The following is a 27086-nucleotide window of genomic DNA, read 5'->3' as shown; positions in this document are numbered from 1 at the left end:
CCTCTGTCACTGTCTCCCTCTTGCTCTCTCTTACTGCTGTCATTTTAGTTATTCCTTCCAACCGCTGCTCTCTCTTCTCACTGTCTCTATTTCTCTCTTCCTCGTTGTCATTGCCGTAGTCGCTGTCTCTCATTACCACTGGCTCAAAGCCATTTCCACTTTCTCCTTCTGTTTATTCCTCTCCCACTTAATGTCAAAAATGTTCCACTGCCACTGTATACCTTTCTTTCTCTCACACTGCCGTTGTCTCCTTCGCTCTTTCTATACCACAACCACTATCTACTATCTTGCAGTATTTATTACTTTTCCGTCTCTTTCCGAAACACCGCGTATATGTTCGCCTGCCAAATATTTTAAAGGAGCTGAGGAAGGTGGAATGAGTCAGCTTGTACTCGCTTTTCAGTCAGTGTCATTTAATAAACGGAAGCAAGATTTGCTTCTTTTGTACACCAATAGGATCATTTTCCTGCTTTTTCCCTTCTTTTCGCTGCTACAGCAGGGCATCTCACTATATGAAAAGGACTTTGTAGGTCAGGAAAACTTCGATAGTTTACTTATGGGAAATTGAAATGACGCACAACTATATAATCTTACACTTCAGACCGGGTTTTATGTGAACAAAAATTTGCATGTGTTTCAGTACTACAACCTGCGGCTCGCATAACACCTTTTGAAGATAACAGACTTACTTTACAGCGTATTTCTCTGTGCTGTGTCACTTTAAAAACTACTTTTATGCGTCACACCACAACTTATGTGCGTATTTTACGTGGACAAGTAGGGTAATTTTGAACGTCTGTATCTCGGAAACGGGTATAAAGATATAATGAAAATTTTCAAGTTTGTTCGAAATCGGGATTTTAAGAATAATTCTTAAAAATTTCAGATATTTTCTGAGCATAACTGTGTTGGAATCCGCTGCTCTGTTTGGATGCTTCTCGATACCGTATAAATAGTTTTGAAAACGGGAAGACGGCACGTCTGGCTAAGTGGCTAGAGCATATACTTTTAAAATGTGAGTACGTTTTTGTGGTTAATTAGAGATCCTCTTATCCGCTGCTGAAGAGAAAAAAATGGTAAAAAACGCTTATTTCGGTTTTTCTCACTAATCGGCCATGAACTACATGGCGCCTCCACATATCCGTTAAGGCGCACCGTGGACCACATCTGATGCATAGTGAACCAACAGATGTGTTTCACTTCTGTAAGCTGGAGGAAGTGCGTAATATTCAAACTTTGATCCTTTATTGTAGGATTGTAACACTAAGGTGATCCTTCTGTTGGATACATAAAGAGTCCCTAGCCCAAGAGCTATCCGAAACATTTGACCCTGTCTTTGTAAAACCAATAGAACTCGGGGTATGAGTCACGGAAAAATACCATTTTCATGCGCGGCGTTTTGGTAAATACACTATTTAATCAAAAGTATCCGGACGCCTGGCTGAAAATGTCCACGGCACAGGCTGTGCATTGTGAACAGGTGCTCGATTATGTTGAAAGATGCAATGGCCATCCCCGAATTGTTCTTCAACAATGGGAAGCAAAAAGGTGCTTAAAACATCAATGTAGGCTTGTGTTGTGGCAGTGCCACGCAGAAGAACAAGTGGTGCAAGCCCCCTCCATGGAAATCACGACCACACCCTCCGTCTCCGAATTTTACTGTTGGAACTTCACACGCTGGCATCTGACGTCCACCGGATATTCGCCATACCCACACCCTGCTATCGGATCGCCACATTGTGTACCGTGATTCGTAACTCCACATAACGTTTTTCCACTGTTCAGTCGCCCAATGTTTACGCTCCTTACACCAAGCTAGGTGTCGTTTGGCATTTACTGGCGTGATGTGTGGCTTATGAGCAGCCGCTCGACCATGAAATCCAAATTTTCTCACCTCCCGCCTAACTGTTATAGTACTTGCAGTGGATCCTGATGCAGTTTGGAATTCCTGTGTGCTGGTCTGGGCGGATGTCTGCCTATTACACATTAGGACTCTCTTCAACTGTCGGCGGTCTCTGTCAGTCAACAGACGAGGTCGGCCTGTACGCTTTTGTGCTGATCGTGTCCCTTCACGTTTCCACTTTACTATCACATCGGAAACAGTGGACCTATGCATGTTTAGGAGCGTGGAAATCTCGCTTACAGACGTATGAAACAAGACACAACCAATCACCTGACCAAGTTCTAAGTCCGTGAGTTCCGCGGAGCACCCTATTCTACTCCCTCACGATGTCTAATGACTACAGAAGTCGCTGTTGTGGAGTATCTGGCAGTAGGTGGCAGCACAATACACCTAATATGAAAAACGTATATTTTTGGGGTCGTCCAGATACTTTTGATCATATAGTGTATTGGTAGCGTATGCTGTCGCATGCGTACCGATGAAAGGTTAGGGTTTAACGCGCCGTTGGTGACGGGGTCGTTAGAGACGGAGCACAATTCATGATTTTCTTCAGTTATGCTGAAAGGTCGGCTTTGATTCACACACTAGATTTCTTCCACTAATGCTGGCGAATGGTTATAATGGGTCTCGGTACACCATAGACGAATGTTTTCCTGGACCTGCGAGAAAGAGAAAGAGAGAGAAAGAGAGAGAGAGAGAGAGAGAGAGAGAGAGAGAGAGAGAGAGAGAGACAGACAGACAGACAGACGAATAGAAAGCCAAAGAAAACTTGCAAATGCAGCTCCCCCCCTCCCCCCCCCCCCCCCAGATCGCGGTACCCGCACCATACACCCCGCCCCACCATTGCACTCTGACGCCGCTAAGTGTTTCCACAAGCGCCATCTATTCTGTTGGCACTGTATCAAATATGGCGTTAAATGAAGTGAGTCGTTCTGCCGTATTTGTGCAGATTTTAGCTTACGAGCTCACAGAAATGTTAACGAAAAGAACATGGCCCACAAATGTAGGTATGATAATAGGTTTTTGTAGAAACCTTTTGAAGGTGTTGAACAAACTGTATGTATGTTGATTAAAGTGGACAAAGTCTCGTTCGAAAAATAAATAGGCAAAACTAGTTTTTAATTCATAGTGAGCAACGTTTCGTGCTCTAAAAGGAAGTCAGGTAAAGTTATGCAAGATGACATGGTAGCGTGCTTTATGTTACAAGTAACACTGACAAATTTATTAACTGGAGCCCTCTGTGAACACTGTAATATACGTATTGCGTGCGGAAAAGCACCATTTCTAATTTTTCACTTGAAATTATGGCTGCTGCTTGCAATACCCTGAGGTACATATGAAAGTAAATCTTTTATCTCAACGGTTCTGCGGGTGTTGTGTTGTCCTTAGGTTAGTTAGATTTAAGTAGTTCTAAGTTCTAGGGGACTGATGACCATAGATGAGCCCCATAGTCCTCAGAGCCATTTTTTTCAACGGTTCTGCTTTGCTTTTATTTTTAGAGTTCATTAAGATAGAGTAAATATAGCGATACCTTACTTAATTTTGTAAACAAGCTTGGGGATACTATTGAGAACACTGCTTCATTGATGCGTCAGTTAAAACACTGCCGTAGTTACATGGGGTTGCAATTAGATCAAGAGTAGCTTCAAATCTGCGAAGGTACAATTAAATTTTCCGTCTACATTTCACCGTCGATCAGAGTTTTATTATCTTTAAACTGAAATTAAAATACCTTTTGCAAAGTTGACTGCTCTGCAGCAAAAAAATTGTTCAAATGGCTCTGAGCACTATGGAACTTAACATCTGAGGTCATCAGTCCCCTAGAACTTAGAACTGCTTAGACCTAACTAACCTAAGGACATCACACACATCCATGCCCGAGGCAGGATTCGAAACTGCGACCTTAGCGGTCGCGCGATTTAGACTGAAGCGCCAAGAACCGCTCGGTCACGTAGGTTGGCGCCTTCGCAATACGTTGCTTCACTTCAAATGATGCTGTATACTTCATTATAAACAAGCGACGGAATTGTTAAAGGCTAGAATGAGATTCGTATCACAAGCCTTAAGAACATTTTGCTTCTTTGTAATGTATTTATTTACTTAGTTAAAGTCGAAGTCCATATTTTTGCCATAACGAGGATGTCGTTATCAGGAGAAAGAAAACTGGCGTTCTACGGATCGGAGCGTGGAATGTCAGATCCCTTAATCGGGCAGGTAGGTTAGAAAATTTAAAAAGGGAAATGGATAGGTTAAAGTTAGATATAGTGGGAATTAGTGAAGTTCGGTGGCAGGAGGAACAAGACTTCTGGTCAGGTGATTACAGGGTTATAAACACAAAATCAAATACGGGTAATGCAGGAGTAGGTTTAATAATGAATAGGAAAATAGGAATGCGGGTAAGCTACTACAAACAGCATAGTGAACGCATTATTGTGGCCAAGATAGATACGAAGCCCACACCTACTACAGTAGTACAAGTTTATATGCCAACTAGCTCTGCAGATGACGAAGAAATTGAAGAAATGTACGATGAAATAAAAGAAATTATTCAGATAGTGAAGGGAGACGAAAATTTAATAGTAATGGGTGACTGGAATTCGAGTGTAGGAAAAGGGAGAGAAGGAAACATAGTAGGTGAATATGGATTGGGGCTAAGAAATGAAAGAGGAAGCCGCCTAGTAGAATTTTGTACAGAGCACAACTTAGTCATAGGTAACACTTGGTTTAAGAATCATGAAAGAAGGTTGTATACGTGGAAGAACCCTGGAGATACTAAAAGGTATCAGATAGATTATATAATGGTAAGACAGAGATTTAGGAACCAGGTTTTAAGTTGTAAGACATTTCCAGGGGCAGATGTGGACTCTGACCACAATCTATTGGTTATGACCTGTAGATTAAAACTGAAGAAACTGCAAAAATGTGGGATATTAAGGAGATGGGACCTGGATAAACTGAAAGAACCAGAGGTTGTACAGAGTTTCAGGGAGAGCATAAGAGAACAATTGACAGGAATAGGGGAAAGAAATACAGTAGAAGAAGAATGGGTAGCTCTGAGGGATGAAGTAGTGAAGGCAGCAGAGGATAAAGTAGGTAAAAAGACGAGGGCTGCTAGAAATCCTTGGGTAACAGAAGAAATATTGAATTTAATTGATGAAAGGAGAAAATATAAAAATGCAGTAAATGAAGCAGGCAAAAAGGAATACAAACGTCTCAAAAATGAGATCGACAGGAAGTGCAAAATGGCTAAACAGGGATGGCTAGAGGACAAATGTAAGGATGTAGAGGCTTATCTCACTAGGGGTAAGATAGATACTGCCTACAGGAAAATTAAAGAGACCTTTGGAGAGAAGAGAACCACGTGTATGAATATCAAGAGCTCAGATGGCAACCCAGTTCTAAGCAAAGAAGGGAAGGCAGAAAGGTGGAAGGAGTATATAGAAGGTTTATACAAGGGTGATGTACTTGAGGACAATATTATGGAAATGGAAGAGGATGGAGATGAAGACGAAATGGGTGATACGATACTGCGTGAAGAGTTTGACAGAGCACTGAAAGACCTGAGTCGAAACAAGGCCCCCGGAGTAGACAACATTCCATTAGAACTACTGACGGCCTTGGGAGAGCCAGTCCTGACAAAACTCTACCAGCTGGTGAGCAAGATGTATGAGACAGGCGAAATACCCTCAGACTTCAAGAAGAATATAATAATTCCAATCCCAAAGAAAGCAGGTGCTGACAGATGTGAAAATTACCGAACTATCAGTTTAATAAGTCACAGCTGCAAAATACTAACGCGAATTCTTTACAGACGAATGGAAAAACTGGTAGATGCGGACCTCGGGGAGGATCAGTTTGGATTCCGTCGAAATGTTGGAACACGTGAGGCAATACTGACCTTACGACTTGTCTTAGAAGAAAGATTAAGAAAAGGCAAACCTACGTTTCTAGCATTTGTAGACTTAGAGAAAGCTTTTGACAATGTTGACTGGAATACTCTTTTTCAAATTCTAAAGGTGGCAGGGGTAAAATACAGGGAGCGAAAGGCTATTTACAATTTGTACAGAAACCAGATGGCAGTCATAAGAGTCGAGGGGCATGAAAGGGAAGCAGTGGTTGGGAAAGGAGTGAGACAGGGTTGTAGCCTCTCCCCGATGTTATTCAATTTGTATATTGAGCAAGCAGTAAAGGAAACAAAAGAAAAATTTGGAGTAGGTATTAAAATTCATGGAGACGAAGTAAAAACTTTGAGGTTCGCCGATGACATTGTAATTCTGTCAGAGACGGCAAAGGACTTGGAAGAGCAGTTGAACGGAATGGACAGTGTCTTGAAAGGAGGATATAAGATGAACATCAACAAAAGCAAAACGAGGATAATGGAATGTAGTCAAATTAAATCGGGTGATGCTGAGGGAATTAGATTAGGGAATGAGACACTTAAAGTAGTAAAGGAGTTTTGCTATTTAGGAAGTAAAATAACTGATGATGGTCGAAGTAGAGATGATATAAAATGTAGACTGGCAATGGCAAGGAAAGAATTTCTGAAGAAGAGAAATTTGTTAACATCGAATATAGATTTATGTATCAGGAAGTCGTTTCTGAAAGTATTTGTTTGGAGTGTAGCCATGTATGGAAGTGAAACATGGACGATAACTAGTTTGGACAAGAAGAGAATAGAAGCTTTCGAAATGTGGTGCTACAGAAGAATACTGAAGATAAGGTGGATAGATCACGTAACTAATGAGGAGGTATTGAATAGGATTGGGGAGAAGAGAAGTTTGTGGCACAACTTGACTAGAAGAAGGGATCGGTTGGTAGGACATGTTTTGAGGCATCAAGGGATCACAAATTTAGCATTGGAGGGCAGTGTGGAGGGTAAAAATCGTAGAGGGAGACCGAGAGATGAGTACACTAAGCAGATTCAGAAGGATGTAGGTTGCAGTAGGTACTGGGAGATGAAGAAGCTTGCACAGGATAGAGTAGCATGGAGAGCTGCATCAAACCAGTCTCAGGACTGAAGACCACAACAACAACAACAACGCTGCTTATTCACGTGCACGAACAACACAAACGATTCAGGACCTGTGCAGTCGAACGTATTAATGCATATTGAGATCAACTGGCATGACAGTGAGCCTAGAATGGTCGGTGCGATGGTGGCTGGATGCTTGCGGAAGTTTTCCTTGGCTATGAAACGGCCTTTCAGAGGAGAACTGAAGTGATGTGCAGAAGCATTCCGTGAGCTTCCCGCGTCCACGAGGCGCGGCGCCACCGTCGCCATTTGGCCCCACTTCAAGGCCGCCGACACGCATGAGCGCTTTGTGGAATGGCTTCCTTTCCCTTTCTTACTCTCTTTTTATCCGCTGCACCTGAATCGGTGGCGATCGAAGTCTGTGCCGAACGTTTCATCGTGGATTAGAGATCCCATTTTTTGGGTTAGTCTCGATTCCAATGAATCCCTTTGGATATGTTTCTTTGTGTCTCTGGAGTAAGTCCCTATTCATAGTAGCTCTTTTGCAATGAGCAATTGCTACTTCTTTTTCTGTTATTACTTGCACGTTCAAAAGCAGTGTAACACATGTTTAACATTGCATAGATATTTCTTATGAAAGAAACTTTCGCCATTTGAATGTTAATTGTTCATTCATATTACACAATAATAGTTTCGGCTTTGTAACCATTTTCAAGTGCATATTGAAATGTTAAAATACTCTTCTGTTCTGTCTGTAACATGTCATCGACGAAAAAACATATTTTTTGGTCTTATAGTCCAGGTTTCGTATTACAGAATACGAGTCATATCGAAGATGCATAGTATGGCTGACATTGAGCACAGTGAGAAACCATTAACACACAGTATAGCGTACTTAACCAGCTAGTATATTCCTGTGGCCTGCATTCATCATTCTGTTCATCTACTTCTTGATACTTTGTGATTGCACCTACTCAGTTGGCAGTAAGTATGAATAATAAACCCTTCAGGTAAGTTTTTTTTTCATGTTTCATTAAATCACACGAGGCAGTTCGGATCTTTTGAGGCCATCTTCAGGTGCAAATCATTTTAATGCGTCTTGGGGCACGCGATGCGAAATGCATGTTCCTGTTGTGAGGAGGTTAGCTGTGAAGTTTCGATATTCGCAAAAAAGTTGTTGAGAAACAGTGAGAAACTTGCCGAAAAAATCCAGGAAGAACATTTTTAAAGTTTGAATTCTAGCAAATGTGATTTATCCGTTCTGCAATTGCACGTCACATAGGTGCACATTTTTTTTTATCTTTCCGAACATCTTAGAGATGTAGTTTAATATGACATGGCCACACATGAAGTTCATTCTGCAGTGTCAGATATCATAATTCTGAATAAATGCGGTATGTAAAGAACTAAATTTAAAATAAGTCTTTAAAATTACTCATGTAACTACATAGCGAAATTCGTCAGTTTATATGGAGATTTTTTGTCTTTAGTCATTACGGTATGAATGATCGGCATATTGATAGTACCGACTTAAGATTTTGCAGGTGTTTCGTAAATATTTGTAAATATTTAACCGGGAACATCGCCATTTCCCGTTGTCACTGCAATTTTTTTTTTTTTTTTCATCAGTCTTCTAACTGGTTTGATGCGGCCCACCGCGAATTCCTCTCCTGTCCCAACCTCTTCATCTCAGAGGAACACTCGCAACCTACTCCTCAGTTATTTGACGGATGGATTCCAATCTCCTTCTAAAGTTTTGGCCTTCTCCAGCTCCCTCAAGTACCATGGAAGTCATTCCCTGATGACTTAACCGATCTCTCCTTGTCAGTGTTTTCCGCATATTCCGCTCCTCTGCGATTCTACACAACCTCCTAATTCCTTACTTTGTAAGTCCAGATAATTTCCAACATACGGCATCTCAAATTCTTCGATTCCCTTCTGTTCGGGTTTTCCCTCCGTCCGTGTTTAACTATGATATCCTCACATTAAGGCCTGTGTTTGATACTAGTAGACTTCTCTTGACCAGGAATGCCCTATTTCCCAGTACTAGTCTGCTTTTGATGTCCTTCTTGCTCCGCCCGTCATGAGTTATTTTGTTGCTTAGGTAGCAGAAATCCATATCTTCATCTGATTCGTGACCATCAATCGTGATGTTAAGTTTCTCGCTGTTCTCAGTTCCGCTACTTCTCAGTCCTTTTGTCTTTCTTCGATTTACTCTCAATCCATATTCTGTACTTATTAGACTATTCATTCCATTCAGCAGATCATGTAATTCCTCTTCACTTTCACTCAGGATAGCAGTGTCATCAGTGCATCTTATCACTGATATCCTTTCACCTTGAATTTTAATTCCACTCCTGAATCTTTATTTTATTTCCATCATAACTTATTCGATGTACAGATTGAAAAGTAATTGCGAAAGACTACATCCCTGTCTTACACGCTTTTTAATCCGAGCAGTTCGTTCTTGGTCGTCCACTCTTATTATTCCCTCTTGGCTCTTGTACATAATGTATATTGCCAGTATCTCCTTATAGCCTACCCCTATTTATCTCAGAATTTCTGACATCTTGCACGATTTTACATTGTCGAACGCTTTTTCCAGGTTGACATCTCTTGGTTTTTTTGTAGTCTTGCTTCCTTTATCAACCGCAATGTCAGAATTTCCTCTCTGACGCCTTTACCTTTCCTAAAACCAAACGCATCACCATCTAACACATCCATAATTTTCCTTTCCACTCTTCTGTATCTTATTCTTGTCAGCACCTTGGATGCATGAGCTGTTAAGCTGATCGTGCGATAACTCTCGCACCTGTCAGCTCTTGCAGTCTTCGGAATAGTGTGGATTATATTTGTACGAAAGTCAGATGGTATGTCGCCAGACTCGTACATTCTACACACCAACGTTAATAGTCGTTTTGTTGCCACTTCTCCCAATGATTTTTGGAATTCTGATGACATGTTATCTATTCATTTGCCTTATTTGATCTTAAGTCGCCGCGCGGGATTAGCCGAGCGGTCTTAGGTGCTGCAGTCATGGACTGTGCGGCTCGTCCCAGCGGAGGTTCGAGTCCTCCCTCTGGCATGGGTGTGTGTGTTTGTCCTTAGGATAATTTAGGTTAAGTAGTGTGTAAGCTTAAGGACTGATGACCTTAGCAGTTAAGTCCCATAAGATTTCACACACATTTGAACATTTGATCTTAAGTTTTCCAAAGCTCTCTTAAATTCTTATTCTAATACTGGATTCCCTATCTCATATAAATCGACTCTTGTTTCTTTTTCTATCACATCAGATAAATCTTTCCCGTCATAGAGGCCTTCAGTGTACTCTTTCCACTTTTCCGCTGTCTCCTCTGCATTTAACAGTGGAATTTTCGTTGCACTCTTAATGTTACCACCCATGCTTTCAATTTCGCAGGAATTTGTTTTGTCTTTCTTGTATGCTGAGTCAGTCCTTTCGACAATCATTTCTTTTTCGATTTCTTCACATTTTCCATACAACCATTTCGTCTTAGCTTCCGTGCACTTCGTATTTATTTAATCCTCATCGACTTGTATCTCTTTATTCCTGAATTTCCCTGAACATTTCTGTACTTCATTCTTTCACAGATCGTCTGATGTATTTCTTTCCTAACCCATGGTTTCTTCGCAGTGATCTTCTTTGCACCTATGTTTTTGTTTCCAACTTGGGTGGTTGCCTCTTTTACATACATACATTTCTCTTCAGCTGTACTGCCTACTGAGCTATTCCTTATCGTTGTATCCATAGCCTTAAGAGAACTTCAAGCATATCTCTCATTCCTTAATACATCCGTATCCCACTTCCTTGTGTATTGATTCTTTCTAACTAATCTATTGAACTTCAGCCTAATCTTCATCTCTATTACATTCTTATCTGAGTCTACATCTGCTCGTAGGTACGCCTTACGATCCAATATCTGATTTCGGAATCTCTGACCACGATGTAATCTAACTGAAATCTTCCCTTGTCACCCTGCATTTTTCAAGTATACGTCCTCCTATTGTGAATCTTGAAAAGAGTATTCACTGTTAAGAGCTAAAATTTGTTACTGAAGTCAGTCTTTCTCCTGTCTCACTCCTTGTCGCAATCCCATATTCTCCTGTAACCTTTTCTTCTACTCCTTCCCCTTCAATTGCATTCCAATCATACACAGCTATTAGATTTTCATCTCCCTTTATGTTTAGGCTGACAGGTGCTATGTTAAAAATACTGTCTAAGCCACTAAATCTACATTTCATGTAATGCTATAAAATTCAGTCATGCCTCAGTACTCACCTCGGTCTCGGGCTCAATGATGTTTCGTCCCTGGCTTATAATTATGCATGTCTACAGAGAGAGCGAAGTGCAGATTCCTGTTTTCCTACAAAGTAAACCGGCTGGCAGTGGCACGGGTAGTCGCCACAGAGATTAAAAGAACTCAACGAATTGTTCCTGCGACGCTTATCGGACGAGTAATTGCGGTCACTGCGTTATCTGCGCAAAACTGGAACTGCAGACAATGCGAGTAAAAATTCACTGTCACTGCTAGGACACGTCGCACGACACTGGAATATACTTGACGTCATTCACTGTCAATTTACCGAGGTTGTGCCAGCCATTCTTGTCCTGTACTCTGTTCAGCGCCAACAGATTTCAGAGAGGAAACATTTTCCGCTGTGTTACCATCTCCCTATGCCGTGATATGGGCACGCTCGGCTACTATTACCGTTGCCGATGCGGACACCAAATACTCATAACCTGAGAAATGCACGAAGCATTGCCGAAAACCTAAATCCGTTCGTCATGCCCTGCGACATTTCTTGGTGCATACTGCGCAGTGCTTCGGTGTGCAGCAACCAAGTATGCAAATGTTTCAGTTTACCGTGCGTTTCTCTTTCTGTTTGGTTGTTTTTGAGGCGCGCCAGTGGCAGACTGGGACCGCGTCCAGTTCGTAAGTCACGCCTACTGTCCGTCGGTGGCAGTTTCCCGGTTCCTTCTGCATGTTCTTGCTGACAGCAAGGACGCATTCAAACTGCTCTCTCGTCGCGCGAAGAACTCTACAACGTCGCGCGAAGACGTCTGCAAGTTCTTTACTCCGACAACAAGGTATGCTGTTAACGGCTCAGAGTAATTCGCAGCAGTCATTCAAGCTAAGCAAAGTCCTTACTTACGTGCCTCATCGGATCACAACTGTTTTCATCTTAATGCAATCTTTCATGAAAATTAGTACTTATTGGAAAATATTCAAGTCAAATATCTGTACACACTTTCGTATTTCGATGGCATAATATCTTAGCAAATCATTTATGCAAAAGAAGTGGACGTCGTCCGGTGACCTCCGTAGGCCGACTAGCACGTTACAGCTAGCACGTGGGTCTCGGGTTGTAATAACATTATTTTCTACCTGAAAACATGACTGTCCATTCTGGAGGCACTGTGGAAATGCGAATAATTCTATTTTGTGCTGTGGTTCGGATTTTGCGCTAACTGTTGCTTGCCCTTATTAATTTTCTGCTTGAGCTGAGAGGCAAGGGAATCCCAATTTCGACGAACCAAGACGTAGTAAGTTATTATGTCTTTCAAACCGTTCTTCGAGTTTTTGAATGCTTTGCTTTCAAAAGACAAAGAATTCGCGCCCAGTGTAAGCAGAAAACTGACCAAAACAAAATTCTTCCGTAAGGCATTGAAATCACGGGGTTTTCTGATGGCTCGCTAATTAAAAACACTTGAATCACACTGCCGTTCAGAATGGGCACGAAAGGCCTCAGAGGGTGACATGAAGGTCGTCAGTGAAACCACGCCTTCCCTCGAGGTGTTGATTCTCCCTCATTCCGCGGTCCAGAACGACATTTCACAGGTAGTGTTATAGGACCTCTGCTGTTCCTTATCTGTATAAACGATTTGGGAGACAATCTGAGCAGCCGTCTTCGATAATTTGCAGATGACGCTGTCGTTTATCGACTACTAAAGTCATCAAAAGATCAAAAGAAAACTGCAAAATGATTTAGAAGAAATATCGAAATAGTGCGAAAAGTGGCAGTTGACCTTAAATAACTAAAAGTGTGAGGCCATCCACATGAGTGTTAAAAAGAACGCGTTAAACTTCGGATACACGATAAATCGTTCTAATCTAAAGCCGTAAATTCAACTAAATACCTAGGAATTACAATTATGAACAATTTAAATTGGAAGGAACACATAGAAAATGTTGTGGGTAAGGCTAACCAAAGACTGCGTTTCATTGGCAGGACACTTAGAAAATGTAACAAACCTACTAAGGAGACTGCCTACACTACGCTTGTCCGTCCTCTTTTAGAATAATGGTGCGCGGTGTGGGGTCCTTACCAGGTAGGACTGACTGAGTACATCGAAAAAGTTCAAAGAAAGGCAGCAAGTTTTTTATTATCGCGAAATTAGTGGAGAGAGTGTCACAGAAATGATACAGAATTTGGGACGGACATCATTTAAAGAAAGCCGTTTTTCGTTGCGACGGGATCTTTTCACGAAATTCCAATCACCAACTTTCTCCTCCGAATGCGAAAATATTTTTTTGACATCGACTTACATAGGGAGGAACGATCACAAAGATAAAATAAGGGAAATCAAAGCTCGTACGGAAAGAAAGAGGTGTTCATTCTTCCCGCGCGCTATACGAGATTGGTATAATAAAGAATTGTGAAGGTGGTTCGATGGACCGTCTGCCAGGCACTTAAATGTGATTTGCAGAGTATCCATTTAAATGTAGAATAGGTTGACGCGCTTGACAATCTTTGGCACTGCTGACACCCTTAGAAAATAGGAAACCTGTGGTAAGGTCTTACGGGACCAAACTGCTGAGGTCGTCGGTCCCTAGGCTTACGCACTACTTGATCTAACTTAAACTAACTTACGCTAAGGACAACACACACACCCATGCGCGAGGGAGGACTCGAGCCTCCAAGGAGGGAGGGGGGGGGGGGGGGGAGGCGCCCCCAGACCGCGCGACACACCCACACCGTTTAGGAACGGGCTCTGCTGCCTCAAAAAATTCATAAACAAAAGACAGAAACAGCTATTGTTCCTTGACAGTGTTGCACAACACAGATCTGGAAGAACAAATATTACATTGACATCATCACAGACAACAATACAAGAAAGCCAAGAAGACAGTGGAGATCGAACTAGTCAACTGGACCTTTCGGCATCACAGGAAGAAGACACGGCAGAAACACATACAACAGGAAATAGTGGTGAAACATCTGTGCTAACAGATGATGAACGTTATGTGCCAGCACGGAAAAGAAAACGCAGTAAAGTTCGTAGTAGTGATGATACAATATTAAAAATGTGGAAAGAAAGGGACGAAATTAGGCAAAATTTACTAAAAACGTTTATGGAACACAAAGAAGATGATATTGACTTATTTTTCCGTCACATCAGCACAGTTGTAAGGAGTTTACCTCCAGTTTATAAGGCAGAAGTCAAAAGAAAAACTAGTATGATCGTTTCTGATAATGAAATAATGGCTGCACAGTGCAACACACATCAGACAAGTGATAACAGCAGCCCTTCAACCTCCACAACTCACTCACAAAGTCCTGGAACTGCAGCACAATCTAACAACGTATAACATTTCGTGGGCTTACCTCAGCGTCAAGTACAATTTTTCTTCTGTACTTATTGCGTTTCTTAGGCACTGTGGCATTATGCCATCTTTAATCAAACTGAGCATGAAATTAAACTGTCTTTCATTTAAACGACAGTAGCTCCTGTGCTGTGTGCAGTTCTACTTTTATATAAAGGCATTACCAGCTTTCATCTTTTCCTGGAATGCAACAATAAAATGTCATCGTCTTCCTCTTCCAACAACAGCGCAATAACAGCGGTGGTGTTAACCGACATCTCGCCTCGCGGAGTTGTTCCCGGCAACTGCATAGCTTGTGTGTCGCTGCGTTCCGCAACGCACCGACTGCAGGCGGCAGCTTCGCCATCTGTCTTCTGCAGCCGCGGTCGGTCGCTGTCGCCGCGTTCGGAATCGCACCTTTAGACGTTGCAAGCCTTTAAATTGTGCAGCTGCATTCACTTTGAACGTGAGCATACCCTTCTGGAGTGCAGCGAGACCACAACTTTTGCTATGGTGCACAGGGGTGGCCTACTAAGGACTGTTGAAAGCCATTCTGCGAAATCTGAACGTGATCCAAAGAACGTTTCAACATTTTTCAGCCCTTCTGTTTCGCGTCCTTCTGTGGCATGTTCTGCGAGACTGACACACCTCAGACACCGTTTTGGCAACACTCTCCGTGTCATCCGCGCACATTTGTTGAGTACGTTAAAAATGTACCTGTACAGAGACTACCGCCTCTTTGACCTCTGTACGCCTTTGGGCAGGGAAATACTTCGATACCGCTCCAGTACTGCACGCCTCCAAGTAGGCGATGGAACAGCAACGTGTTGAGGGGTTGCCTGCCTGCAGGGACGCCGAGAGCTCGAAGAGAGAGTAGTACGAGGGGCTGTGACGAACTCCAAATTATGTGACAATCCTACAGTGGCATTTGGCAGAATTGTGGTGCAGTTTGGTGCCAGTGTGACCTCATTAACCGACTGCACACCACAAACGAACTTTGCGGGCTTTGGCCTTTTTTCCGCATGTGACGACACCTTGCATTTTGAAGCGTCGTCGAGCTCGAGGCTGACGTCGCAGGGCTCCGCCCTTCACGGTCCACTGCTGAGCCAAGTTTCAAACTTCTGCATCAGAATGGAAGACAATTAAGGGATTTTAAGAAAGTGATTCCTTAATTGTGTTGCGCAATGTACTAACGTTTTTAACAGTTATTCTTCCAACTGGTATGCGCGAAATCTTTTTTGCACTGAGTTGAAGGTTCACGTCGTGAGTCCTATACAAAGACCAGAAAAGGCCTGGCAATTGTGTGGGTAGTTACTGGATTTCAAATCGAAAGACCCAGGGTTCGAATCAGTCGGACGCAGATTTTTTATGTTACTTGCACTTGTTTCAACCACTGCTAATGTGTTATTAATGCGGAACTGTCAAAACTGCGTCGTGCTTTGGAGCCCACGTCGAACTGTTGGTTCCACTGTAACTGGCTGGGTCAGTCTGCTGAAAAGTCACAGTACGGCAAGAGCAGTCCGCTCCCAGTAGCACCATACCAAGCTTAGAACGGTGTTGTTCAAACTGACCGTCATGCTTGAGAACAGTGATTTATTCCCCATGTAGTTTGCTGTTGCAGCAAGGTCACTGATATTGCTACTTATACACTCCTGGAAATGGAAAAAAGAACACATTGACACCGGTGTGTCAGACCCACAATACTTGCCCCGGACACTGCGAGAGGGCTGTACAAGCAATGATCACACGCACGGGCCAGCGGACACACCAGGAACCGCGGTGTTGGCCGTCGAATGGCGCTAGCTGCGCAGCATTTGTGCACCGCCGCCGTCAGTGTCAGCCAGTTTGCCGTGGCATACGGAGCTCCATCGCAGTCTTTAACACTGGTAGCATGCCGCGACAGCGTGGACGTGAACCGTATGTGCAGTTGACGGACTTTGAGCGAGGGCGTATAGTGGGCATGCGGGAGGCCGGGTGGACGTACCGCCGAATTGCTCAACACGTGGGGCGTGAGGTCTCCACAGTACATCGATGTTGTCGCCAGGGGTCGACGGAAGGTGCAAGTGCCCGTCGACCTGGGACCGGACCGCAGCGACGCACGGATGCACGCCAAGACCGTAGGATCCTACGCAGTGCCGTAGGGGACCGCACCGCCACTTCCCAGCAAATTAGGGACACTGTTGCTCCTGGGGTATCGGCGAGGACCATTCGCAACCGTCTCCATGAAGCTGGGCTACGGTCCCGCACACCGTTAGGCCGTCTTCCGCTCACGCCCCAACGTCGTGCAGCCCGCCTCCAGTGGTGTCGCGACAGGCGTGAATGGAGGGACGAATGGAGACGTGTCGTCTTCAGCGATGAGAGTCGCTTCTGCTTTGGTGCCAATGATGGTCGTATGCGTGTTTGGCGCCGTGCAGGTGAGCGCCACAATCAGGACTGCATACGACCGAGGCACACAGGGCCAACACCCGGCATCATGGAGTGGGGAGCGATCTCCTACACTGGCCGTACACCTCTGGTGATCGTCGAGGGGACACTGAATAGTGCACGGTACATCCAAACCGTCATCGAACCCATCGTTCTACCATTGCTAGACCGGCAAGGGAACTTGCTGTTCCAACAGGACAATGCACGTCCGCATGTATCCCGTGCCACCCAACGTGCTCTAGAAGGTGTAAGTCAACTACCCTGGCCAGCAACATCTCCGGATCTGACCCCCATTGAGCATGTTTGGGACTGGATGAAGCGTCGTCTCACGCGGTCTGGACGTCCAGCACGAACGCTGGTCCAACTGAGGCGCCAGGTGGAAATGGCATGGCGAGCCGTTCCACAGGACTACATCCAGCATCTCTACGATCGTCTCCATGGGAGAATAGCAGCCTGCATCGCTGCGAAAGGCGGATATACACTGTACTAGTGCCGACATTGTGCATGCTCTGTTGCCTGTGTCTATGTGCCTGTGGTTCTGTCAATGTGATCATGTGATGTATCTGACCCCACGAATGTGTCAATAAAGTTTCCCCTTCCTGGGACAATGAATTCACGGTGTTCTTATTTCAATTTCCAGGAGTGTAGTAACTACATGTTGTGGTAGGTCGTAACTGCAGAACATTTTTGTTTCGTTTTGTTATTAGGGTATTAACCAAGTGATAGCGGTGTAATTAAAAACAGATAATAGGCGCTGATACCAGAAAGACACTTGTCTGGCTTCTTATACTCCTGACGGAGTAGAAAACAAATGCAACTACCACTGCCATAAAGAAGAAAGCATAGCTTCCATTTATTTCAGCTACACCCGAGATACCTAATAGGAAATATTAGAACATTAGAGATTTTATTTTTTCCGTGTTCTTCCGTTGAAACTTCCGCCATCATGGTGACTCTGACGCATAACGAGCCGGCTTCCTGTCGAGGTTGCGTGTTTTGCCACTGTTTCCGGATGTGAGACATAGATTCACCAAGAGTTTACTGAGTCAGGACTGCCAACAGCAGGTTCACACGTTGGGATTTCCTTGGAAAACAATCCTACCGCGTAGCATCTCGTATAAAGGTCGGCCGCGCTCGCCACTCTTCTCGGTATGTATTAGTTGAGGCAGGTTATGGCGGAAGCCAGAGAATTCCTGTTCCAAGCAAGTGCGTCATAGCGACGCGGCGGTTTTCCACTTGCGCAGGAAACCGCTTAGTTCAGACGAGATATTTTATAACCTGTCGCAGCGAGTTATGCAGTTTCTTTTATACGTCTTCACGATTTATGATTTAGTTTGAAACTTCTTCCACCTCTTCCATGCATACTTGTGTGCGCATGACACGTAATGAATTACATTAAATTGATTGTCACTGGGTATGCTTTCAGTTGGATTTTTACTGATTAAGGGAGGGATATTTGGAGATACTGTTACGAAAACCATGGGCATAGAGTGCTGTACGCAGGAAAGAATCTGTCCACAACGTTGTTTGGTAGCATATGAACTCTTGTTTTTTTCATTCCCTACGCATAAGATTTGGACAGGCTGCTGTAGAACTTTATTCTTTCCATCCAGTATCCCAATAGGCAGGGATGGTGCAATGGAGCAGAATGTTCCGTAGCGGGAAAATTTTCGAGGGGTTTTCAGGTTTTGGCATTCGTCTACTGCCAAAGGGAAACCTTTCGAAAAACCTTGATCGGAACCGGGGGATTGAGCCTATTTTTATTGTTGGGGACAATGTTGTCCATTGGTCTGCGTGTGCATGTTTTTGTGATTTCTGTCTTCTCCACAGCAGACGAACTGACGAGATGATTTCAGCAGGACACTATCTAGAAGGAAGGCGTTAGAGGACAGGAATGGAGACTTTTGTCTCTATTCTAACACGACACGTATCATTATTTTATTCTTTGCTATTGCTTTTGTAGACAGCTTGATTTCTGCCTCATCCAGCCGGTGCCAGCGGTTTCCCCAAAGATTCGCGATAGGATATATTTGTGCTTCACAAGGAGCCGTATCCCCCAACACATGGACTGACGGTATGAATGATAGTTGAATGATCGGCAGATCGGTAATACCGACTTAAGAGTTTGCATGTGTTCGGTAAACATTTAATCGAAAACATCGCCATTTCTTGTTATCACTGCATTCGTGTCTTTTTTTTCCATCAGTCTTGTGACTGGTTTGATGCGGCCCGCCATTAATTCCTCTCCTGTGCCAACCTCTTCACCTCAGAGTAACATTTGCAACCTACGTCCTCAGTTATTTGCTGTCTGCCCCGATAGCTGAATGTTCAGCGTGACGGACTGCAGTCCTAAAGGGCCCGGGTTCGATTCCCGGATTTTCTCCACTGAGGGACGGGGTGTTGTGTTGTGTTAATCATCATTTCATCCTTATCCTACGCGCAGGTCGCCCAATTTGGCATCGAATGTAATAAGACCTGCACCAAGGCGGTAGGACCTCTCCCGTTAGGAGCCTCCCGGCCAATGACGCCAAACGCTCATTTCCAGTTATTTGCTGGATGTATTTACATTCTCTATCTTCCTCTACAGTTTTTACCCGCTATGGCTCCTTCTAGTACTATGAAGAAATTTCCTGATGTCTTAATAGATGTCCTGTCATACTATTCCTTCACCTTGTCAGTGTTTTCCACATATTCCTTTCCTCTCCGATTCTGCGAAGAACCTTCTCATTTCTTACCTTACCAATCCACCTAATTTTCAACATTCGTCTGTAGCACCACATCTCAGAGGCTTCGAATCTCTTTTGGTCGAGTTTCCCCACAGACAATTTTTCACTACCATACAATTCTGTGCTCCAAAACTACGTACTCAGAAATTTCTTCCTCAAATTAAGGCCTATGTTTGACACTAATAGACTTTTCTTGGCCAAGAAGTCCCTTTTTTCCAGTGCTACTTTACTTTTGACGTCTTCCTTGCTCTGTCCGTCATTGGTTATTTTGCTACCTAGGTCGTAGAATTCCTAGTTTCATCTACTCCGTGAACATCGACACTGATGTTAAATTTCTCGCTCTTCTCATTTCTGCTACTTCTCAGTATTTTTGTATTTCTTCGATTTACTCTCAACCCATATTCTGTACTTTTTAGACTGCTCATTCCATTCAGTAGATCATGTAATTCTTCTTCACTTTCACTCAGGATAGCAGTGTCATCAGTGCATCGTATCATCGATATCTTTTCACCTTGAATTTTAATTCCACTCCTGAATCTTTTTGTTGTTTCCATTATAGCATCTTGGATGTAAAGCTTGAACATTAAGGGTGAAAGACTACATCCGTGTCTTACACCATTTTTAATCGGAGAACGTCTTTCTCGGTTGTCCACTCTTATTATTCCCTCTTGGTTCTTGTACGTATTGTATATTATCCGTCGCTCCCTATAGCTTACCCTATTTTTCTGAGTATTTCGAACATCTTGCACAATTTTACGTTGTCGAACGCTTTTTCCACGTCGGCAAATCCTATGAAAGTGTCTCGCTTTTTCTTTAGTCTTTCTTCGCTTATCCACCGCAACGTCAGAATTGTCCTTCTGGCGCCTTTACTTTTCCTAAAGCCAAATTGACCCGTTATCTAATACATTCTCAATTTTCTTTTCCATTCTTCTGTATATTATTCTTGTCAGTAGCTTTAATGGTCATTTTCCGGTGAGTCATTTACCACTGGAGGCCGTTGTCAATGAGCCACTTAAAAGGCAAGTAATTACTGAATTATCATCTATTGGCATGGGTCACTGATGGTCAGTGTGCAAGGCATTTAAATATATTCGCATCCGTCCTTGAACTGTGACTACCCTATAAAAAATTATGGAATAGTGACCTCACTGAAAAGTCAGTTTATTTGCAGACTAGGTTTCATAAGCGTTTTGGAAAAGTCAGATATCTTGTGCCTGTGCTTCAAAAGATATTAACGTGTTTTAGTTCTCAGCCACAGTCCTTTTATGAAATAGTTAACGCGTAATCTCACTATGTTGCATGTTCAATACATTCAAGTAGTTAGACGAAATGCAAGTGACTCTACAAACTAGTCATCAGACAATTTGACGTATACCTTTCCAAGCCGTAGTCAGTGACAAACGTTTAGTGATGGTGGTGATGCTGCTTCTGTCCTGGGGCCAGTTGACGCGCAACATTGACCTAGATGTGATGATCTCACGGACCCAGTGTAAACATTTTCCTATCGTACCAGTGACCATATTTTCTGCTCTTAAATTCATTATATGCTCTCGCTATGTCCCGTGATACAGAGTTAATTACTGTCTACTGCTGTATTAATGATTTGGCATCTGTTGCTGATTCCACGCAGACCAACCTTCCTCTACAAAAGAACATGCGTGTATGCGGTGGATTAAATCTCAGAGCAGGCTAGAGACCATAGTGACACAAATACAAACACGATACTACCTAAAGAAACTACACAACTTATTGTCACTTTAATCAGCTTGCTACGTCCATACCAAAAACCTGCATCAACAAGTGGTTAGCCCTGCAATTTAACGACCAGCTAGCGCTGCTAGGAACATCACCTCAGCTAAAAGCAACACAAAAAACTCTTTCGCCTTCGCTCTGGGACCAGAATGAGTCCGCAAAGCGCCTAGCTTCATTCCACAGTCGACTTTCAGGGTGCAATCGAGGAAAGTATTCGATATTTAGCATTATAGGCAAACAGGGATGTGTTCACAGAATGACTGGCCTTCGTCTCAGGAAATAATCTTTTTATTGGTGTCTTCGACCCCTCTCCTCTTCAGGTGGTAAAAATTTTCCTCTCGGTGCCGTCCCCTGGATGGAATACTCGTCAATGTTCGTCCGTAAGCTATTTGACATAACTTACGGGTGAAATTCTATAGAATTTTCCAGGCATTACAATCTTCAGACACACGCGATCACGTTGCTGCTGAACATCTAATGTCATGTAGCCCCCATCTGTTAGGCCGTCGACTGTTTTTTTCTTTCTCCTGTCTCCTGAAGGCATCAAAGAACTTACGCGGTACATCTCCCTCCCTCCTCCTACCTTTCCTAGGAACTCCTAGCATACGATGGATACCTCGCCGAACTGCCCTAATTTTTTGAATGGTTTGTGCATAAAAGCCAATGGTTTCGGTTCCGTAAGTCACAACTGGTAATACACATTCGTTTTCTAAAACCTCGGAAACATTGTTTTGAAAATCCTATTTGGTTGACCGCTCGTCCTTTTATTAACATGAAACTTTCGAGGGCAATTTCCGCAGACATATCCAAAAAATATCCTGCACCACACTGAAGTGTCTCACCGCATGAGGATTGGAATAGGTACAACCACACTACTGTGCAGGCTAGGGAACGATGCATGTCATATATGTTCGCTTAACAGATATGAGAGAAATGAGGTATTGGGACGGTGCTTCCGATCACTTAATTTGAACACAAACAGTAGTTCCAAATTCAGTTTAGGTTGAGAGGTTGGCGCACAGACTTTCGGACTGGCTGCGGATACCCAAAGAGTGAACAATACGAAATACTGCTAGCCCATGGAAAAGGGGAAGTCTGTTGTACTGGTATTCGAAATACAGCCAAGCGCCGAACATAGTCCAGTCGCATACCATAGCTCAAGAACAAACCGGCAACTGAGGCTATGTTGTAAGCATGTCGACAAGCGTACAAGCGTTCCTCCTCAGCCTTTCAGCATTCACGACCCAATTTTCAGTCGTAATTTTCATCATGCTCCCTCTTTTCTCTCATACTATAACTGTATATATGGTGTTGCGAAATAGCAGTGCCGGCCAGAGTGGCCGTGCGGTTCTAGGCGCTACAGTCTGGAGCCGAGCGACCGCTACGGTCGCAGGCTCGAATCCTGCCTCGGGCATGGATGTGTGTGATGTCCTTAGGTTAGTTAGGTTTAATTAGATCTAAGTTCTAGGCGACTGATGACCTCAGAAGTTAAGTCGCATAGTGCTCAGAGCCATTTGAACCATTTTTTTTTAAATAGCAGTAAATATACTTATTTTTGGTGATTGGTAAGGTTTGAAGCTCTATAGCTTCAGCACACTCACTCACTCACACACACACACACACACACACACACACACACACACACAATCATACGGTGAGGGGTGGATTGATGAGTTTCCCACACTGAAAACAAGAGCATTTCATATCTTATGCTCATTTTCAAAAATGTTCAAGTGTGTGAGAAATCTTATGGGACTTAACTGCTAAGGTCATCAGTCCCTAAGCTTACACACTACTTAACCTAAATTACCCTTAGGACAAACACGCACACCCATGCCTGAGGGAGGACTCGAACCTCCCCCGGGACCAGCCGCACAGTCCATGACTGTAGCGCCCAAGACCGCTCGGCTAATCCTGCGCGGCTCTCATTTCCAACATACTACCTTTGCTAAAGCGGATTTTCTCCATTGGCTGCCTTGGAAACAAAATATAGATCTCTGCTGGTCATAGAAAAACAACTCAGAGTGTGTATGTCTAATATTAAACCCTCCTTGGAAAATCTTTGCTCTGCAAGCCAGGCACAAGGGAGTCACTAATAATTGCAAAACTTTTTTTTTTTTAGTTTAGTACTGATAATTTACGCCAAAGAGCTTGCTGCAGTGGTAACACCGGTTCCATTCACATCACCGAAATTAAGCGCTGTCGGGCTGGGATGGGTGACCATCCAGTCTGCCGAGCGCTGTTGGCGCCCTTGTGAGGCTAACAGAGCAGCTCCTTGATTGAGAAGTAGCGGCTCCGGTCTCGTAAACTGATATACGGCTGGGAGAGCGGTGTGCTGACCACATGCTCGTCCATATCCGCATCCAATGACGCCTGTGGGCTGAGGAGGACACGGCGGCCGGTCGGTACCGTTGGGCCTTCGTGGGCTGTTCGGGGGGGAGTTAAGTTTTTCTTACTGATAATTTAATTATTAAGTGCATTGTGTACTTCTGATAGAAGCCTATCTGTAAGTGCACTATATCAGTGTACATGTGAATTTTAATTTTTTTTTATTTCAGAATCTAATTGGCCTAGTTTTCTCTTAGTAAATTAATCGATTTATGAATTGATATTTTTTTCTTTTCAATAAGCTCGCATCTCCCATTTAGTGTTATCACGCTCACCTGCCCCCCCCCCCCCCCCCCCCCGTTTGGAATCGCTGATGTAGATTTTAATACGACACTGGCTTCTTGTTGCTTTGCGTTGCGGAGGCTACAGAATCGCGCCGGGGGGCGACGTGAAATACGCAGCGACCTTGTGACGTCAGTGTAGTCGCCTCGAGCGACAGCGCGTAACGATACTGATCTTACGAGCGCCAGCATCCGTCTCCGGCGGAGAACAAGTAAATAGTTCAGACGAGTTTAATAATTCTTAACTGCGCGTTTAAATGCATGCGAGCTCTCGATAACACAAGACAAAGTTAAGATTTTTAGTGGGTACTGTGTCACTGAGATGTCGATTTCCAGTGTGCCTTGCACGGTTCCGAGCGTTCGCGAAGTGTGACGGACAAGCCTACTAGTGTGACGTCACTGGTCCGTTCTAGGGCCCGTAGTTCTCACAGGCCTCTACACTTCGTGAACACTCGGCTGTGCGCATGGCCCACTGCGAATCATTATGTCAATGAAATGGCCATCACTACAGGTCTCAACTTTGTCTTGTGCTGTCAAGAGCTTGCACGCATTTAAATGTGCAGTTAAGAAATACTAAATTTGGCGCCGCCGACGTCGTAGCGAATTTACTGTCGCTTTCAAGTCGAGAGAGCAGGTGGCCGGTAGTAACAGGTGGCGATGTTCTCGGTGTTGCAGGCGCATGGCATGAGCGCGGCGCGGTAACCATGGCGGGCGCAGGACGGCGCCTGAGCGAGATCGCGCGCTAGCGATGGAGCTGTTCCGCGGGGCGGCGGGCCCGGACGGCGCGCTGCCCTCGGCGTCGGCCTCGGCGTCGGCGGCGGCGGCGGCGGCGGCGGCGGCGGCGGTGGGCGCGCTGCCGGGCCACGCGTCGCCCGCCTCCGTGTCGGACGCGCTCGTCGTCAAGACGGAGCCGCGGGAGGCGGGCTCGCTGTTCGCCGCCATCAGCTCGCCGGGCGCGGGGCCCGGCCCGGGCCCGGGGCCGGCCAAGCGGGCGCGCCTCGACAGCGACTGGCTGTCGTCGCCCGGCAGCAACGCGGCGCCCTCGCCGCCCCCGCACCCCCTGTTCGGCGGCGCCGCCTCCGCGGGCGCGCCCGCCGCGCTCCCCAACGGCTACGCCTCGCCCCTCTCCTCTGGCGGCAGCTACGACCCCTACAGTCCGGGCGGCAAAATCGGTGAGTACTGCACTCTGCACCCACACCAGACCGCTTTCAGTGCTTTTATGTTTTATATCTGTCGAGGAGGAAGGAATTTCTTTGTAGTCATCCCACGTTGAAGTCGGCTAGTTATAATTAAACTGACGTTCCAAGTGCTGCAGTGTGGACTGTATACATCACAGGAAGTTGTGCTTCCGGAGTACGCTCGGAAAAAAAATCTCTTTCTGCCAGTAGGTGAAAATGTAGGGCTGTTAGTAGTTATAATGTGAAACTGCAAAAACGGTATCTTTGATAAAGGAGAATTCCTTTGCCATTTCTCCAATTCTGACATGTTCCCTGATTTGATGTCACTATCCTGTTTGCTGCTTGGTGACACATGTCGATTTCATTTGACAAGTGACTGTTGCTGTAAAGAGCTAAGAAGGTTGAGGTTTCCTGTACGAAACGCAACGGTTATTGAGAAGAAAAGCAGTAGATTGCTGGTAAAGTTATTTTGTCGGAACAGCAGCAATAACAGCACTGCATTGCGGAAATATCGCCCACAGAAACAGCTGTGAAGAGGCCCCATGTCAGTAGATGAGCTATAGAATATGATCAGGAAGTTTGAAGAAACAGGTGAATTACGTGGTACAGCAGGGAACAGGTGGTCGCCCATTTCCATAGCGCTGCGAATTGACAAACATCTTCGTTTGCTGACTCCTCTGTAGCTCCTTTCCTCCCCTCTTAGTGCTCTTTTATGAGACTGGCACTATTTATAATCCTCACAATCAGTTTGTCTCTTATGTTTACTATTTCTGTGTGGACTTCGCCTTTAATCCATCCCCACAGGCAAAAATCTTGAGGGGTAAGGTCACCAAGAGCCGTGACCATCTCTACCGGGGGAATGTTAGGTTACGGTGACGTATCACGTGACGACTAAGATTTGAAAAGTCGCCGTCCTGCTGAAAGAACACATCCATTCTTGTAGAGAAAACAACCTCATCCAATGATGCTGGGTACTCGGTTTAGAAAATGTCTAAACGACGGAGCCGTGTAAGGCGATGCGATAATACAACAGGCCCAACCAGCTGATTGTCCATCATACCTCACGACACTTTTACAAACAAGCGTTCTTGCAAATGCGTCTCGACAAAGGGCGGTGGATCTTCGTCGGACCGTCGATGTGAGTTACGAGTATTATTCATACCGTCACGATTGTGAGTTGCTCCTTCAGCAAACAGTATTAACGGGGTGCCCTGCGATTTGCAAGTATCCAGCGGCAAAATTCCAACCGTCTACTCTCATTTCCTCAAAGAGTTTGAAACTGATGTAAGCAGTAAGCATACAGGCCGTGCATACGTAATGTCCACCGTATTCTTCTATGTGGGATAGCGATAAGTGTAGAGTTTCTGCGTGTGCCTGTTGATGGACTACGTTGTTCACCTGAGTAACGTCTTCTACATGAATCACACTCTCTTCATTTGCACTTTCAGTAAATGACTGTCGGGCACTGCAGCGGTCTGGCGCAGTTTAGTGAAAACACGAATAAACACTCTTCTGTTTGACAATTTGCCTTAGGAAATCGTCTACGTTTTCTCTACAAATAGCATCAGCATTTCGGTTATAATACCCGTACAGAAATACCGTATTGTGAACATACAGCATTTGTAAATACGTACGGTGTGTTTAAACGACAGAGCAGAAATCGCAGTCGCATTTGAAAAATTCAGCTATGCTAGCTCAGGCGCAACTTCACAACGTGGGCTTAAAAAAAATGACTCTCGATAAATAAACGCATAGCAAATGGAGTGTCAGCACGCGAAATGAAAACTCATCTCTGCAGCCAATAACAACCATTTTATATGAAAGGTTGATTCTAACTAATCTAAACTTGCACTTCCTA

The 27086-nt window shown here is 44.3% G+C and overlaps 1 protein-coding gene across 2 annotated transcripts in view; it reads left to right on the top strand.

The window, feature by feature from the left end:
• LOC126353835 (ecdysone receptor) overlaps nucleotides 1–27086 on the top strand; it is a 1466551-nt gene that overhangs the window by 916270 nt on the left and 523195 nt on the right. For both annotated transcript variants that reach the window (XM_050002968.1, XM_050002967.1), the window contains exon 3: nucleotides 24726–25222. In XM_050002968.1, coding sequence (XP_049858925.1) covers nucleotides 24799–25222 — 424 coding nt within the window. In that variant the 5' untranslated portion in view covers nucleotides 24726–24798. The remainder of the gene's footprint in view (nucleotides 1–24725; nucleotides 25223–27086) is intronic.

This window comes from Schistocerca gregaria, chromosome 3 (genome assembly GCF_023897955.1).
Source record: "Schistocerca gregaria isolate iqSchGreg1 chromosome 3, iqSchGreg1.2, whole genome shotgun sequence".
Classification (NCBI taxonomy): Eukaryota; Metazoa; Arthropoda; class Insecta; order Orthoptera; family Acrididae; genus Schistocerca; species Schistocerca gregaria.
The sequence above is the reverse complement of the archived record's forward strand: the minus strand, read 5'-3'. Positions and strand labels throughout refer to the sequence as shown.